Below are 14,670 nucleotides of genomic sequence, written 5' to 3'. Positions count from 1 at the left end.
AGTCCCAAAAATATATATTGCAAAAGCATTTAAAAAAGGGGCAAATGAAACTCGCCGTATTGTATTTTGTAGTAAAAATACATATGACGATATTGAACAATGCAGGGTTTGACCTCGGATTCACGAACCTATATCATTTGTATTTACATTTAATAATCGTAATCAAACAAGTGTATATCTATTATTTTATGTATTAATATTAATGTTCTTATATATATAATTTTATTAATACTTACTTTACATTATGATACTTATTTGATATTTACTTAATGTTACTAGTTAAAATGAAATTTTATGTAGTATTAGTATACTTTATTTAGTGAATATATCTGTATTTATATATTTATATATCGTTTGTTTTGTAAAATTATCAATTGTAGTAGTACTAGTTTAAGAATAATAATAATAATGATAATAGTAATTTTAGTAAAAATGGTAATTCTATTAGTAATGATAAAGTAAAAAATAATAGTTTTAGCAAAAATAGCATTTTCAATAGTAATGGTAAGTTTAATAATAATTATAGTTTTAAATAGAAATTTGTAGTGTTCATAATTAATAATACTAAAATTAATGAAAAAGGGTACTCCTAATATTATAATATTAATGCTAATGATACTTAGATTAATAATAATAATCATAATAACTAATAAATAATACTAACAATAATCCTAATCATGTTAAAAATAATAATACATACATTAACAATAATAATTATAATTACAATCATAATAATAATAAAACTAATAATAGTGATAATACATATATTTGTTGTTTGATAAATATAATAATAATAATAGTCATACTTATATCACTGAAAATAATGATAATAATAATACTAGTAATACTCAGTGATATTACATAATAATAACTAAAATGATAATAATAACAATAATCTTATTAATCACATTATTACTAATTATAATGATATTCATAATAATATTAATAACAATGATATTATTAGTAATATAATGATATTAACTCTATTAATAATAATAATAATAATAATTTGTATTTATAATAATAATTATAACCATTAACATAACAATAATAATAACAAATAATAATAATAATTAGAAAAGAAAGGAAAAATATACCCTTTAATAGATTCGTTCTAAAAAGAAATGCCCACCACCGGGCTCGAACCCGCGACCTCTCGCTCACACGACAACCCCTTTAACCACTCAGCCATTTCCATTTTTCCTGATCTAAACTGTATCCTAATATACATAACCCATTTATTTTTCCTGGCTTTTTTTCCTTCATCTTCCTCAAACAGATCGACCCATATCATCATATACACTAGTCACTAAATTGATTTAGATTTATAAAAGAATAGAAACAGAAACGTTTTAAAACATAGTCAGATCACTGAAATAGAAAAAGAGAATAAATAAATAAAAAAACGATAACAGCAGCCTTTTTTTCTTTTTTTAAAAAAAAAAAAATCGATGAACAACTCATTCATTGATTTTAAATTCTAAATGTTTTTAGCTTATGTTTATAACATGAATTTGGTCACAAATCATCTATGGAAACTTTCTGACTCCTTAATTTCAGCAGAAACTTTAAAACAAAAACAAATTTTCCTGATGAACATTTATTTTGACTTTTTATTCAAAACCTTTGACTCAAAAATTCGTTTTCAATTCAGTGAATTGAAGACCGAAACTTTTCAGATACAATTAATAGAAGATTCCTAACAATACCAAACTTATAGATTTTTAAATTGATTTCTTAATCGTTCATATTGAAAATTGAAAGCAATACAGAGTACGATCTGTGTTTTGCCTTTTTCTGTTTAAAAATTTTGATCAATTAAAACAGATGAAAGTGCTAATTGATATTGAGGGTGTGTAGTTGATTGAACATGGCAATGACTTTCAGTAATTCATTTGTTTTATAGCATTACATGTCGACAATTGGAATCACTCAGGTACGAGAAAAAAATAAAAAATTACAAGATGACTACGACCCGCAACTGATTTTGTTTGTGTATTGGGTTAAGATTCGTTCATTATAGTGTTTACAGACAGGATTGACAATCTGTCATAGTTTGATTGTGATTCAAACAGAATACGCAATTTTTATCTATTTTTATATTTACATACGGTATTTATATATTTTATATATATGTATAAGTATTTTATATATATATATATATATATATATATATATATATATATATATATATATATATATATATATATATATATATATATATAACTATATTTTTATATGTGTATATGCATTTACATATAAACCTGTATTTGTATAATTATACATCAAATATATATTTATATATTTGTATATTAAATACATAAAGAGGCCTAATAATAGTAATATTATTATCTAATATTAATGAAACAAATAAAAATAATATTTATAGAAATAATAATGATAATAATATTGATAATATTAATAATAATAAATTTTACTATTTTAAATAACTATAATAATGATAAGGATAATAATTTATAATAAAAATTCTTGATATTAATATCTAATAATATTACTAACAATACTAATAATATTAATATCAAGTATATTGATAATTATTAATAATAATTTTAATAATAATATTAATAATAATAATAAGTAACATTAATAATAATGACAATTGATAATAATATTATTAATGATGATAATGGTAATACTAATTATAATAATGCTAATATTATTAATGTCAATAATTTTAGTATTAATAATACTACAACCATTTATATATAACTCATTTACATCTATAGGTTATATATGATATTAATAACGCTAATATTAATATTACTATTGAAAGTAATAACAAATTTATAACTATATATATATATATATATATATATATATATATATATATATGATTGAATCTAATATGTTGTTAACTATGTACCATTTATATAATATTCTAATTGAATATTTAATATATATATTTTATATATGTTACAATATATTAGTTATCAATAGAAATCTTTTATATATACGTACTCTTATATAGATTCATGATAGTATTATATATCTAATTACATATGTTTATTGTAATTAATAACTTACTTATTTCTATTTGTTATCTTTCATTTTTAATTCAAATTTATGAATATATACTTTTTAATTTAAATTCTTACTTATATATATGTATATATATATATTTACATAATTAATTACACATTGGTTCGTGAATCGTCGGGATAGTCAAAGGTCAAATGGTTACATGAACACAATTAGTCAAAGGTCAAATGGTTACATGAACACAGTTCAAAGTTTTTGAGACTTCAACATTACAGATTTTGCTTATCGTGTTGGAAACATATAAAGATTAAAGTTTAAATTTAATCGGAAATTCCCGTGTCATCACATAGATGATGGTTTCGGACATTCACGTGCCATATGGCCCTTTTGTCCACAATTGTAACACGCATAAGAAAAATCTCCGGAAGCACCTTTCGTCACACTACCAACACTCTCGGAACCCTTTTTGTTCTTTTTGTTTGAAAATTTCGAATGGCTCGAACCTTCTATCTTTCTTTTGCCAAAAGTAAAGCCACTCTTCCTCACACACAAGCGCCTCAAAACCTTTGGCCATATTGAACAACTCGTCAAAGCTTTTCACCACATTCACACTTATCTTCTCTTGATAACTATCATTTAAGATTCGATAGAAGTCTTCCTTCAATATTTTATCATTCCCAACATACTCCGGGCAAAATTGAGTCTTGGACAAAAACACGGATTTGAGAGTGTTCAAATCCATCGACCCTTGCCTCAAGGAACGCAACTCGTCCTTAAGCCTTGTAAGATTGGCCGAAGTTCGGTACTCATCGAAAAATTCCTCCTTGAATTCATCCCAAGTGAATTCCATGCATTGTTCTTCACCATAAACTTGGATCTTCACGTCCCACCACAATTTAGCATCACCTCTTAACATGCTACAACCATACCTCGTCTTTTTATCGAGAGGGCATTCACATATACGAAAAGCCCCCTCCATATCGGAGATCCAACGGGCACTCTAAAGTGGGTCCCGTTCACCATCGAAGGTGGGAGGTTGAGAGTCCTTGAAATTCTTATAAAAGAAGTCCCGTCTCCCCACATTATCCTCTTGTAGAACAAGCTTAACTTGTTCCCTAACCACATTAACTAGTTGCTCGTCGATCGTATCTAGAAACATCTTCTTAACGTCTTTGAGAAACTCCGCTTTTTGACGTTTAAAGATGGCCTCAACTTTGGCCGTGAACTCAACGTCCTCACTCGTACTTCCATCATTGGTGTCGTGTCCATTTCTCATCTTCATTCTATAAAACGGAAAAGATTAAACAACGAAACGAAAAGGACTTAACACCTATGTACAGTGTTGTAAATCTCCCGAGATCTCCTCGAGATCTCCCTCGAGATCTTGTTTTTAGAAGGAAACTGCGACGAGATGTTCATCTCCCGAGATTTATCGGTCAACGGGGTCAAACTTAGTCAAAGCCAAGATTTCTCGAATTTTCTTGCTAATTTGTAAGATTTTCTTGTAAAATTCATAATTTCTAACATTTTCTCGCTCATTACTCGGATATTTTTGTAAAATCTCGTTAAAACGTATATAAATATACATATATTTATGTTTTGATGTATATATTTATTAAAAAACTATAAAGTCAACGTAAGTCAACGTCCGAGATCTCTCCGAGATTATTCCGAGATGCCGAGATCTCCCTAAAAAAGTCCAAACGAGATCTCCCCGAGATCCGAATTCTCCAACCTTGCCTATGTATATACATATACACCACACTACCCCATCTTGCTCAACAATCATCGTACATCGATTGTTTGACACGATTTGAACCTGTAACAATGGTAGCTAATCATTGTTACGCGAGCACGTCGCATTAACTTGCTAGTACAACGTCTATCTCGCTTGATGATTGCTAACACAACACAAAACAATTAGCGCAAGGTTAGTTCACATAAACCTAAGCACTAATCAACTCTCGGTCCGACCCGTCTCCTACAAGTCCCACATTAAACGCATACACATTAAAGTCTAAGTCTAGGTACCTATCTCAAGTCGCCTAAATCCCTTAGATCATGCTCTGATACCACTTGTAACAACCCAAACCAATAACCAACCAATTACCCGAAACAAATTTATTTTTTTATGTCAGAAGAGTACGCCACGCGCACCACCCCATGGTGCGCGGCGCGCACAGGCCCAAACAGCTTCTGTCCGGTTTTGTAAATTTTCAATTAATGATCTCCCACTTCCCGACATATTTGGACGAAACGCTTTTCACAACATGATATAATAGTTAAAACTCACATGATTTAATCATAAAATAAGTTTTACGAAACCGGGCCCACATATGCCGTAATACGAGTTTCATACAAAAGTATAAGTTTCAACCGAATTAGTTTAAGTTCCAACTCTCGGTCAAACTTCGAAAGCTAATACATCCAAAAGCGTCCCCTAACAAACAAAGCGGGATCTCTAATCCAATCGAATGCCCTTACCCTTATCCACACCGGAGCCTATAAAAAGGTAAACAACGAGAGGGTAAGCAAAGCTTAGTGAATGCAATAATTATACCCATACATATATAATATACCTACTTGCATACACTTACACACATACCGCATACATGCTAGCAACACAATTAGCTTATCATCTCAACTACAAGCTATTAACCTCCAATACCACAAGCTAGCAATACAATAGCATATATACAAATCGTACAATATAATATGCTTACGCTACAACACAATAATCATGGTTAACCAATCGTACAAGGAATGGTACTCGAATTTCCCATCGGTGTTCATAACAACCATTAGAGTACTTAACACGTTGTACACTAATCCCACGGGTGGCATCTTAACACGTCGATACTTCACCCCGAGTGGTGTCTTAACACATCGACACTTCACTCTTCATATTACTTGAGGTGGCATCTTAACACGTCGATACTTCGCCTCGAGTGGTGTCTTAACACATCGACACTTCACTCTTCATCTTACCTTGGGTGGCATCTTAACACTTCGATACTTTACCCCGAGTGGTGTCTTAACACATCGACACTTCACTCATTACCTTTCATGGAGTGGTGTCTTAACACATCGACACTTCACATCTCACGCTACACAAATAAATACATTATATACCTACGCATATAATTATTCCACTCACCTTAACGATTCGGTGACGGTTTTATACTTCTGCAAGCTTCAAAGAAAAGTACCTAATATAATAAGTACTTCAATCAACACACAAACTAGTTGGATTAAATACCAACAATTCCCTTATGTGCATTTAATGACTTAAATGCATTAAATGCCCCATTATCGCCAAAACCGTCCCATTAAGGTCAAGACCATCATAAATCACTCAAAGCTAGTGATTAAGATCCAACAACGCCAACTAATACACAATAAGGGTATTTCATATCCATATTTCCCAACTAGGTCAATTATTACCTATTTGACCACTTTAAGGTCAACACACCCATTTCGGGTCATTCACAAACCCACATACACCCATTTACTAAACATCTAGGTGTGCTAGTAATTAACTAACCCATTTTAGGCTCATAAATCTCAATTAACACTTTGAAACCCTAGGTTAGTTACTATTGAGTCTTCATAACTCAATCTTACCCAAGAACAACGAAAATCACCAAATATGGGTTTTATGTTCATCGCTAACCCAAACCCTAACCCTTATACAAAATCAAAGTAAGGAAATCAAAGTTAGAACATACCACTACAACCAAAACGTAGCTAGAGAGGAGATGAACAACTTTAGAACTCGAGCTAAGACCCAAAACTAGCTCCTCCTTCCTTTGCTTGAGCTTTCTCACACAAGAATCTCACTCTCTCTCAAAAATTGAAGCAGAAAGGATAAGGTTGTTGCAATTGGAGTGAATGCTACCCCAATATCTGATCTACTGGCCTTAAACTCATCCAGAAGTGAAATTACCAAAGAGCCCTTCAAAATATCTCAATAAATGAAACAGAATCTGGCTACAGTAAAGGGTGCGCGGCGCGCTCCCTTAGGTGTGCGCGGCGCGCACAAGGTGCTGGACAGTTTCTGACTTCCGTTTAATTATACAACAATAGCCACACTCTATGTACCATATTTACACTGCTGTACAATGATGATTAGGGTCTTACAATCACCATAAAAAAATGCATTATTAACATCAAGTTGATACAATTTCCAAACATGTTGTACAGCTAAAGTTAACAAACATCTAACAGTTACCATTTTAGCAACAGGAGAAAAAGTTTCTTCATAGTATAAACCTTCTATTTGACTATAACCTTTAGCTACTAACCTAGCTTTGTATCTTTCTATTTCACCATTTGATTTATACTTTATTTTGTAAATCCACTTACACCCTATTGGTTTTCTGTCTGCATACAAATCAGTTAAAATCCTTGTATTATTTCTATAAAGAGCACTCATCTCATCATTCATAGCATTTACCCAATTTTGATCTTTTATAGCTTGATAATGATTAGAGGGTTCAATACTTTTATTAAGACTTGAGATAAAAAGTAGTTTTCTTGATTAAGATTTGAATAATTTAAAACTTTTTCAATACCATATTTAACTTTACCCTCAACAATATAATCATCAAGTTTTCTAGGAAGAACAGATTGTCTAGAGGACCGTCCAAGGGTTGCAGGCTCATCAGGTTGATTTAAAGAGATAGGTTCACTTAAAGTATTGCCCTCAGGGAGATCATTATTATGATCATTATCTTCATTAGAATTACTTTAGTTTCCATCACTTATTATAGGATCATAATTAGTGTTGGTTACCTCAGTAAATTCATTAAGATGTACTCTCCCTTCATCATTGGGACTTTTAGGAATATTGGTGTTTTTAGAAAATAAATCAAAGAAATTAAGTTGATTAATTTTTTTCAGAAACAGAATCATTTTTAGAAGATTTTAAAGTTTGTTTAAAAGGAAAAATATTTTCAAAAAACTTGATATCTCTTGAATATAAATTAGTTTTATTTTCAAGACTCCACAATTTGTAACCTTTTTTCTTAGAAGAAAAACCAAGTAAAATACATTTTTCAAATCTAGGTTTAAACTTATCAGACTCATTTAAAACTTTTGAGAAAACAAGACAACCAAAATTCCTGATATGAGAGAGGGATGGTTCAAAACCATAAATTCCTGGAAAGGGGACATGCCTGCTAACACCTTAGTGGGGATCCTGTTGATTAAATATGTTGCAGTTAGAATACACTCAGTCCAAAGATATAATGGTATTCCTCCCTGAAACATAAGAGACCTTTCTACATTTAAAATGTGTCTATGTTTCCTTTCAACCAACCCATTTTGTTGTAGAGTATAAGCAATTGTAGTCAGAAGAAAAATACCATTTTTATTTAAGAAATCTTTCATTTGATTATTAACAAATTCAGTTCCATTATCATTTCTAATCATTTTAACCTTTTTATTAAATTGATTACTTAGCAGACTGACAAAACATATGAAATTATCAAACACTTCATCTTTATACTTTAACAAATAAACCCAAACATCCCTAGTAAAGTCATCAACAATAGTAAAAAAAAATTTATATCCTTCTCTACTAGTAACTTTATAAGGTCCCCATAAACCCATATGAACTAATTCACCTAATTCTTTAGAAACATGATTACTTAGAGAAAAAGGATCTCTAGTATGCTTAGCTTTAAGACAAATTTCACATGGAAAATCATCAACAGTTTTGTTTAAATTTAATTTTAACTTTAGAATATTTAAAACAGGACTAGCAGGATGACACAATCCATTATGCCAAAGTAAAACAGATTCAAAATTGTATGCAACCACAGAATTACGCATAAGAGAATCATCTTCAAAAAAATCAAACAAATATAGACCACCATTCACTACCAGTCCCCAGGGTGTTTCTGGTTTTCAAATCCTGAATATAACACTTATTTGCATCAAATCCAACAAACATGTTATTATTTTGAGCAAGTTTATTAACAGAGAAAAGACTAACACAATATCCAGGAACAATAAAACATCAGTTAAAATGATGGATTTTTTAAGTTTTAAATCACCAACTTTGTTGACTCTAGCTTTAGTACCATTTGGATGAGTAACATGTAAATTTAAATCACTAACATCAACAATGTTAAAAAGGCCTTTTTCAGACACTGTCATATGTTGACTTGCACCAGAATCAATTATCCATCCTTGACTTGTGTTATTACTTGAGTTAAAATTAAAAAAATTTTGAAAAAATATTGCTAAAGAACACATTATTATTTCTTATTATACTTGACATATTAGTCACAGACTCAGAAACAGGAGAACTTTTCTCATTTAAAATACTTAACAGCTTCATCATTTGTTCATTTGAAAGACTCAAGGGACTAGGAGCAGATGTAGAGGAGGAAGGAGTAGAAGATGATGAACCTACAATAGAATCAGAAGCAGAAGGACAACTAGACACGGAATTATTAACACTGAATGATTTATTAGTATTTCCATTAAAAGGTTTTTTATAATTATTTTGATAACCAACAATCTCAAAACATCTGTCAATAGTATGCCCTATTATATTACACTTTGTACATTTAAGATTAGGGTTTGGTCCTCTATTAAATCCTCCACCTCTTCTAAAATTACCAGTATTAGAAGATTTATTAATCCAATTGTTATTATTGGTTTGAGCAACAAATGCAAAGTTTTGAGTTTTAGATGTCCCAACCCCAGATACACCCATGTGAGATTCTTCTCTACACAAAATAGCAAAAGCAGACTTAACATCATGTAAAGGATCCCTAAGTAACAAATTACTTCTAATAGACATATATGAATCATCAAGACCCATTAAAAATTGCATTAGCTTTAGGGTTTTATTATGATTTTGAAATTCAGGTGCAGCAACACAAGTACAAGCAGGTAATTTGACCATTTCATCATATTGCTTCCACAAAGTGTTAAGTTTATGATAATACTCAGATAAACTACAACCATTCTGTTTCATAGAATTAATCTTATGATGCAAGTTAAAAATAATAGAACCATCCACTTTGTCATAAGTTTCTTTTAACTCAGTCCAGACAACAGAAGCAGTAGCAAAAAAGATTTTTCCAGAATATAAATCTTCATATATAGAATTCAGAATCCAAGATAAAACAACAGAATTGTATCTATCCCATTGAGCAGCAAGAATAGCATTATCAATTTATTTTACACAAGTACCATCAACAAACCTTACTTTATTTTTAGTAGACAAAGCAAGTAACATAACACGATTCCATATATTATAGTTCTCAATTCCTTTCAATTTAATAGATTATAATGGTGTATTAGTGGTTTTACTATCATGCATATATAATGGATCACCAAAATTAGTTTTAATAATCAGAGTAAGAGCACCTTCTTCAGCCATCGTAAAAATCACAACAAGAAAACACAACTAAGCAGATAACAATAAGAACATAAAACACAAATCACAACAAATTTAAGATACAATAAACTGCACAATCCAAGCAACCTGCAAGAATAAAGATCCAGAGACAATAACAAGAACATGTCAAGAATCAACCAAGTGCTTGATCAGGTTTTCATACGTTTCAAGAACGTAGATCAAGAATTGGGCACTGGAATTCGGTCAATAGGGTTTATAATATAAAAGAAAGCAATGAATAAATTCGAGACTCCCCTCTCAAGATGTATAATCTTGAGTAGTAATCAACGAATCAACATCAGAAGAAGAATAACAATGGAATATGAAGAACACTTTAAAACTTCAGAATCAGAAGAACAAACCCTAATTTTGAAATTAGGGTTTCGACCACAGCGGAAACAATTCCTCCAACAATGGTTGAAAGAACAATCAATCACGAACAAATACACCCCAATCAGATCGACCGCTCTGATACCATGTAAGAATTTGAGAATAATCTCACAAATCAACCAATTGATTATCAAAATTACAAGAGAATCAATAACAATTGTTTACAATGATGAAGAGATGAATGAATCACACACATTAAACATACAAACACATATGTGAATCAGAAGAACCAACAGAATCAATCTCAATCACCAAGATGATGATAATGAAAACCCTAGAAATCGCCCAAAAACCAAAGAGCAGGAAACAATCGTATGAGTATGTGTGTTAAACTCTGGAACCCTAATAAGAAATGGTATAAATAAATCCAATATGGCAATAATAGTCCCTGAAGATCAAATAAGATATGTCCTTAGGCACCAAGTATAAGCAAGTGACAAAAACAGCCCTCCAGATATCCAGAAATATGCATTAGGGATCTCTTTTACCAATAAACAACAACACCTACACAATTACTAATCATACAATGAGAGTCATGAAGAAATAGTTTCAGGCTCAAGATTGTTCATAATTCTAACAGATAACATACCTTGTATGTATTCGTTGGGTAATAAAAGTTTCACTTGCTTTAAAAAAAAAAAAAAAAGTAGTTGAGGTAACGGTGATGATGTGAAAGAGATAACTTTAGTTAAAAATGGCTAAGATAGTTTATGGGCTCATCTGGTTAAAGAAGTTTAGTAAAGCCCATTTAACGTTCATATTTGATTACATTTAACAAAATCCCAAAATGATATTCTTCCTATTACTCAATTAGCGTTTCTGGCAGATCGGAGTATCGCCGGAAATTGAAATAAATTGAATATCACCGGCGGAGATATAGAAAATGGCGACGGCGTCGTTTAGATGGATACTTCAATTGCACAAAGATGTCCCAAAAGCTGCTAAATTTTACAAAGAAGGACTTGATTTCAGTATTAATGTTTGTACTCTCCGGTGGGCTGAACTTGAATCCGGCCCCCTGAAGCTCGCACTCATGCATTCTCCCAGGTCATTACAAATCATATAACCATCTATCTGTATATATATATACACACATACACACTCTTATTGTTGTTCCATTTAATTATACTTGCAGAATTGGTAGAATACATTTTTAGGGTTTTATAGTAATATAATGCGTTTCGTTGTATATTGATGAAACCTTAATCATGACAATGAGAGAAAAAAGTTGTAAATTTTATAGTATCCATCTAAACGACAGCTGTTGCCACTTTCTCTATCTCCGTCCGTGAAATTCGATTTGTTTCATTTTCCGGCGATACTCCGATCACCCATCGAACTTTTTAGTGTTTAGTGAAGGTTTTGTATAGATCCTAGTTGTTATAAAGAAGTCATCCTCAATATGCACTATAGGGAAAACGAAATTTCGACAACTAGTGTTGTTACATTGATTCGTATAATGGTGCATGTTGTATAATTCCTTTCACTTTAAGTTAAAAAGATATGCGTAAACCATCCGTGGGTTGGATTAACAAGTAAGATGATATAAATGAAATATTATTTATTCTTGAAAACAGAATCACAGGGATTAATCTTTCGGTTGTGGTGTCATATGATTTGGGTTTAAGAAATATATTTGAGCAATAACACTAGATACCGGTATCAGACTATTAGTACCATTAGAAGGAAGGGTTTTTATAGGACCGGACTTTTACCAGCACAATGCTTCATGAACATCTCTTTTCGATCTTAGTAGATGATTTGGAAACTATGCTAACACAACTTTCTCAGCGCATATTTCATTCAGGATGAGTCACCGTTGTTTCTATGCTATGATCTCTTGAAAGCTGATCGAACCAACCTATTTCCGCTTTTGGTCAGGATAGGCGGTATCCAGTTGAGTGCAAAAAGTGGGTGAATGTTTGAGGATTGATTGCTTACTCTCTGGTCCAGTTACCGTGAAGAGCCTTGATAGAAATATGTTTCTCAATAGGATGGTTCACAATCAATCTATATGAGGGTTCGACTCAGTAATAAACTATAGTGAGTTGTGTATTGAGTCGAGTAGAGAGAGAAAGTACTAGTCTCCATAAAGGACTGTCAGTGTGTACTGAAATGACAGTAGCATGGTACTATTTATAGGCAAGTAATAAAGTTTGTAATGTCATGGGCCTGACCATGCTGACATGTCATTCCATGATGGGCTACCAACAATGGGAGTTGGGCTGACATGTCGGGCATATATGGCACATCAATGACGTGTGCACATTGCCATGTACTGGGCTTACGTGTAATCACAACCTTAAGGGTTTACGCATTGTTTGCAGCCTTATAGTATCCTATGTACCCCGCACGCCGGTAACAATCGTATCGTGACGTATTCCAGATATGGATGGTTTGAAAACATAATCCATCTATTATGCTTAGAAGATTCTTCTTGATAAGTTACGTATTCCGGATAGGGTATCTGGTAGTCTTATCATTAAAAGCATTAACAGATTCTATAAAATTCTACTAAATAAATCATGATATTCATTATAATTATAAATATCACACTAAATTATTTAAGCACCAATTCGTTTTTGTAAATATACTAAAGTGTGTCCCCTAGTTTACCTTTATGTTATATAATTGATCATTACTATCTTAGGTTGACAATTACTGATTTTATAATCACTATATATACAGTGAGATCGAGGTTCAGAAGGGATACTCGTCACTATTATCTTTCACGGTGACTGACATTAACAGTAGTGTGACGAAACTCATGGCTTTAGGAGCAGAGATGGATGGCCCTATTAAATACGAGGTCCATGGAAAGGTAATATTAAGGCCTTCACTACTCATTTGGTTTCAGTTCACTACGTATGGTCTGTTTTTCCCCCTTGGCATAAAACCTTTGATTACATGGCGTTTAATAGTCTCGAAAAGAGATTAATAAGATATATATCAAGTTTGTTGTGTTTTGTAGAATGTAGATAGAGATTATAACTATTAAAACCACTTGCTTCTTGGACGATCACTTGTCATATATATCATATATATGGAATATAAAGCAATTAGAACCAATCCATTTTTTATTGTGGAAATTGCTATCCATTTACTTATGATTGGTTGTGTTTTATTTAAATAATAAATAATAAATAAAATTAATAACAAAAGGAGAATAGGTCAATTGGGTTAATCATCATCCAAATGTGTTTTTTGTATACTCATACTCCAAAATGTGGTGTTGTTATTATGTAATCATTATTGACATGCTAATTATTAATCTATAAAGTTATAAAAGATGAACGAAGAAGTGTTTGTGGATCAACCCAACTGACTAAAATAGTGACTTGTATTAATTTGAATCCATTCTGACCCGTTACCTGAAGTATTTCTTGAATGCATTCATAGGTTGCTGCAATGAGGGGTATTGATGGTCATATGCTGGGTCTTTACGAGCCTGCTTGAAAACTTGTCACCTGCATCTTACCACATTGCACACCACCAAAAAAAAAAAAAAAAAAAAAAGAAGAAACAAAAAAAAAACAATTTTGTTTTTATTATTGAAGTTTAGCTTGGAAAAGCAAGGGAATTGTCAGTTCTACCTTCCAACAATCTGTTGCAGTTTGAGTAAAGTTTAAACATATACAGAGAAGCTATCGGCACATAAACTTTATGTAATTCTTCATAATTATTTTGGTCTAATAACAATTTCTCTTATGCCATTTGAATATAACAATTTATAGAATTTTTAAGAACAAACCGTTGGGTGTGATCATGCCAGATCCATACGTTGCAGGAGTGATGAACTGTTTATTTTGGATCTTCAACAACATTCAAGGTTGCAAAAGACGCGAGACGGGGTCGAGACGGTC

At 31.5% G+C, this 14,670-nt stretch overlaps 2 protein-coding genes across 2 annotated transcripts; one reads left to right on the top strand and one right to left on the bottom strand.

Annotated features, from left to right (window-relative positions):
- Nucleotides 1-6,823: 6,823 nt before the first annotated feature.
- Nucleotides 6,824-9,991, bottom strand: LOC139903232 (uncharacterized). Its single transcript, XM_071885804.1, has 6 exons — nucleotides 9,280-9,991; nucleotides 9,087-9,194; nucleotides 8,178-8,846; nucleotides 7,590-7,733; nucleotides 7,232-7,383; nucleotides 6,824-6,955 (listed from the first exon to the last, which is right to left on the bottom strand). Exons 1-6 carry the CDS (start codon nucleotides 9,989-9,991, stop codon nucleotides 6,824-6,826), a joined length of 1,917 nt encoding a protein of 638 aa, XP_071741905.1.
- A 1,607-nt stretch (nucleotides 9,992-11,598) lies between these two features.
- Nucleotides 11,599-14,344, top strand: LOC139873084 (uncharacterized). The gene is made up of 3 exons (XM_071861023.1): nucleotides 11,599-11,854; nucleotides 13,496-13,628; nucleotides 14,207-14,344. Exons 1-3 carry the CDS (start codon nucleotides 11,691-11,693, stop codon nucleotides 14,261-14,263), a joined length of 354 nt encoding a protein of 117 aa, XP_071717124.1. The 5' UTR covers nucleotides 11,599-11,690; the 3' UTR covers nucleotides 14,264-14,344.
- The last annotated feature ends 326 nt before the right edge of the window (nucleotides 14,345-14,670 follow it).

The sequence above is a fragment of the Rutidosis leptorrhynchoides genome, chromosome 1, assembly GCF_046630445.1.
Source record: "Rutidosis leptorrhynchoides isolate AG116_Rl617_1_P2 chromosome 1, CSIRO_AGI_Rlap_v1, whole genome shotgun sequence".
NCBI classification, from domain to species: Eukaryota; Viridiplantae; Streptophyta; class Magnoliopsida; order Asterales; family Asteraceae; genus Rutidosis; species Rutidosis leptorrhynchoides.
Note: the sequence above shows the minus strand (reverse complement) of the source record. Positions and strands in the feature narration are given on the sequence as shown.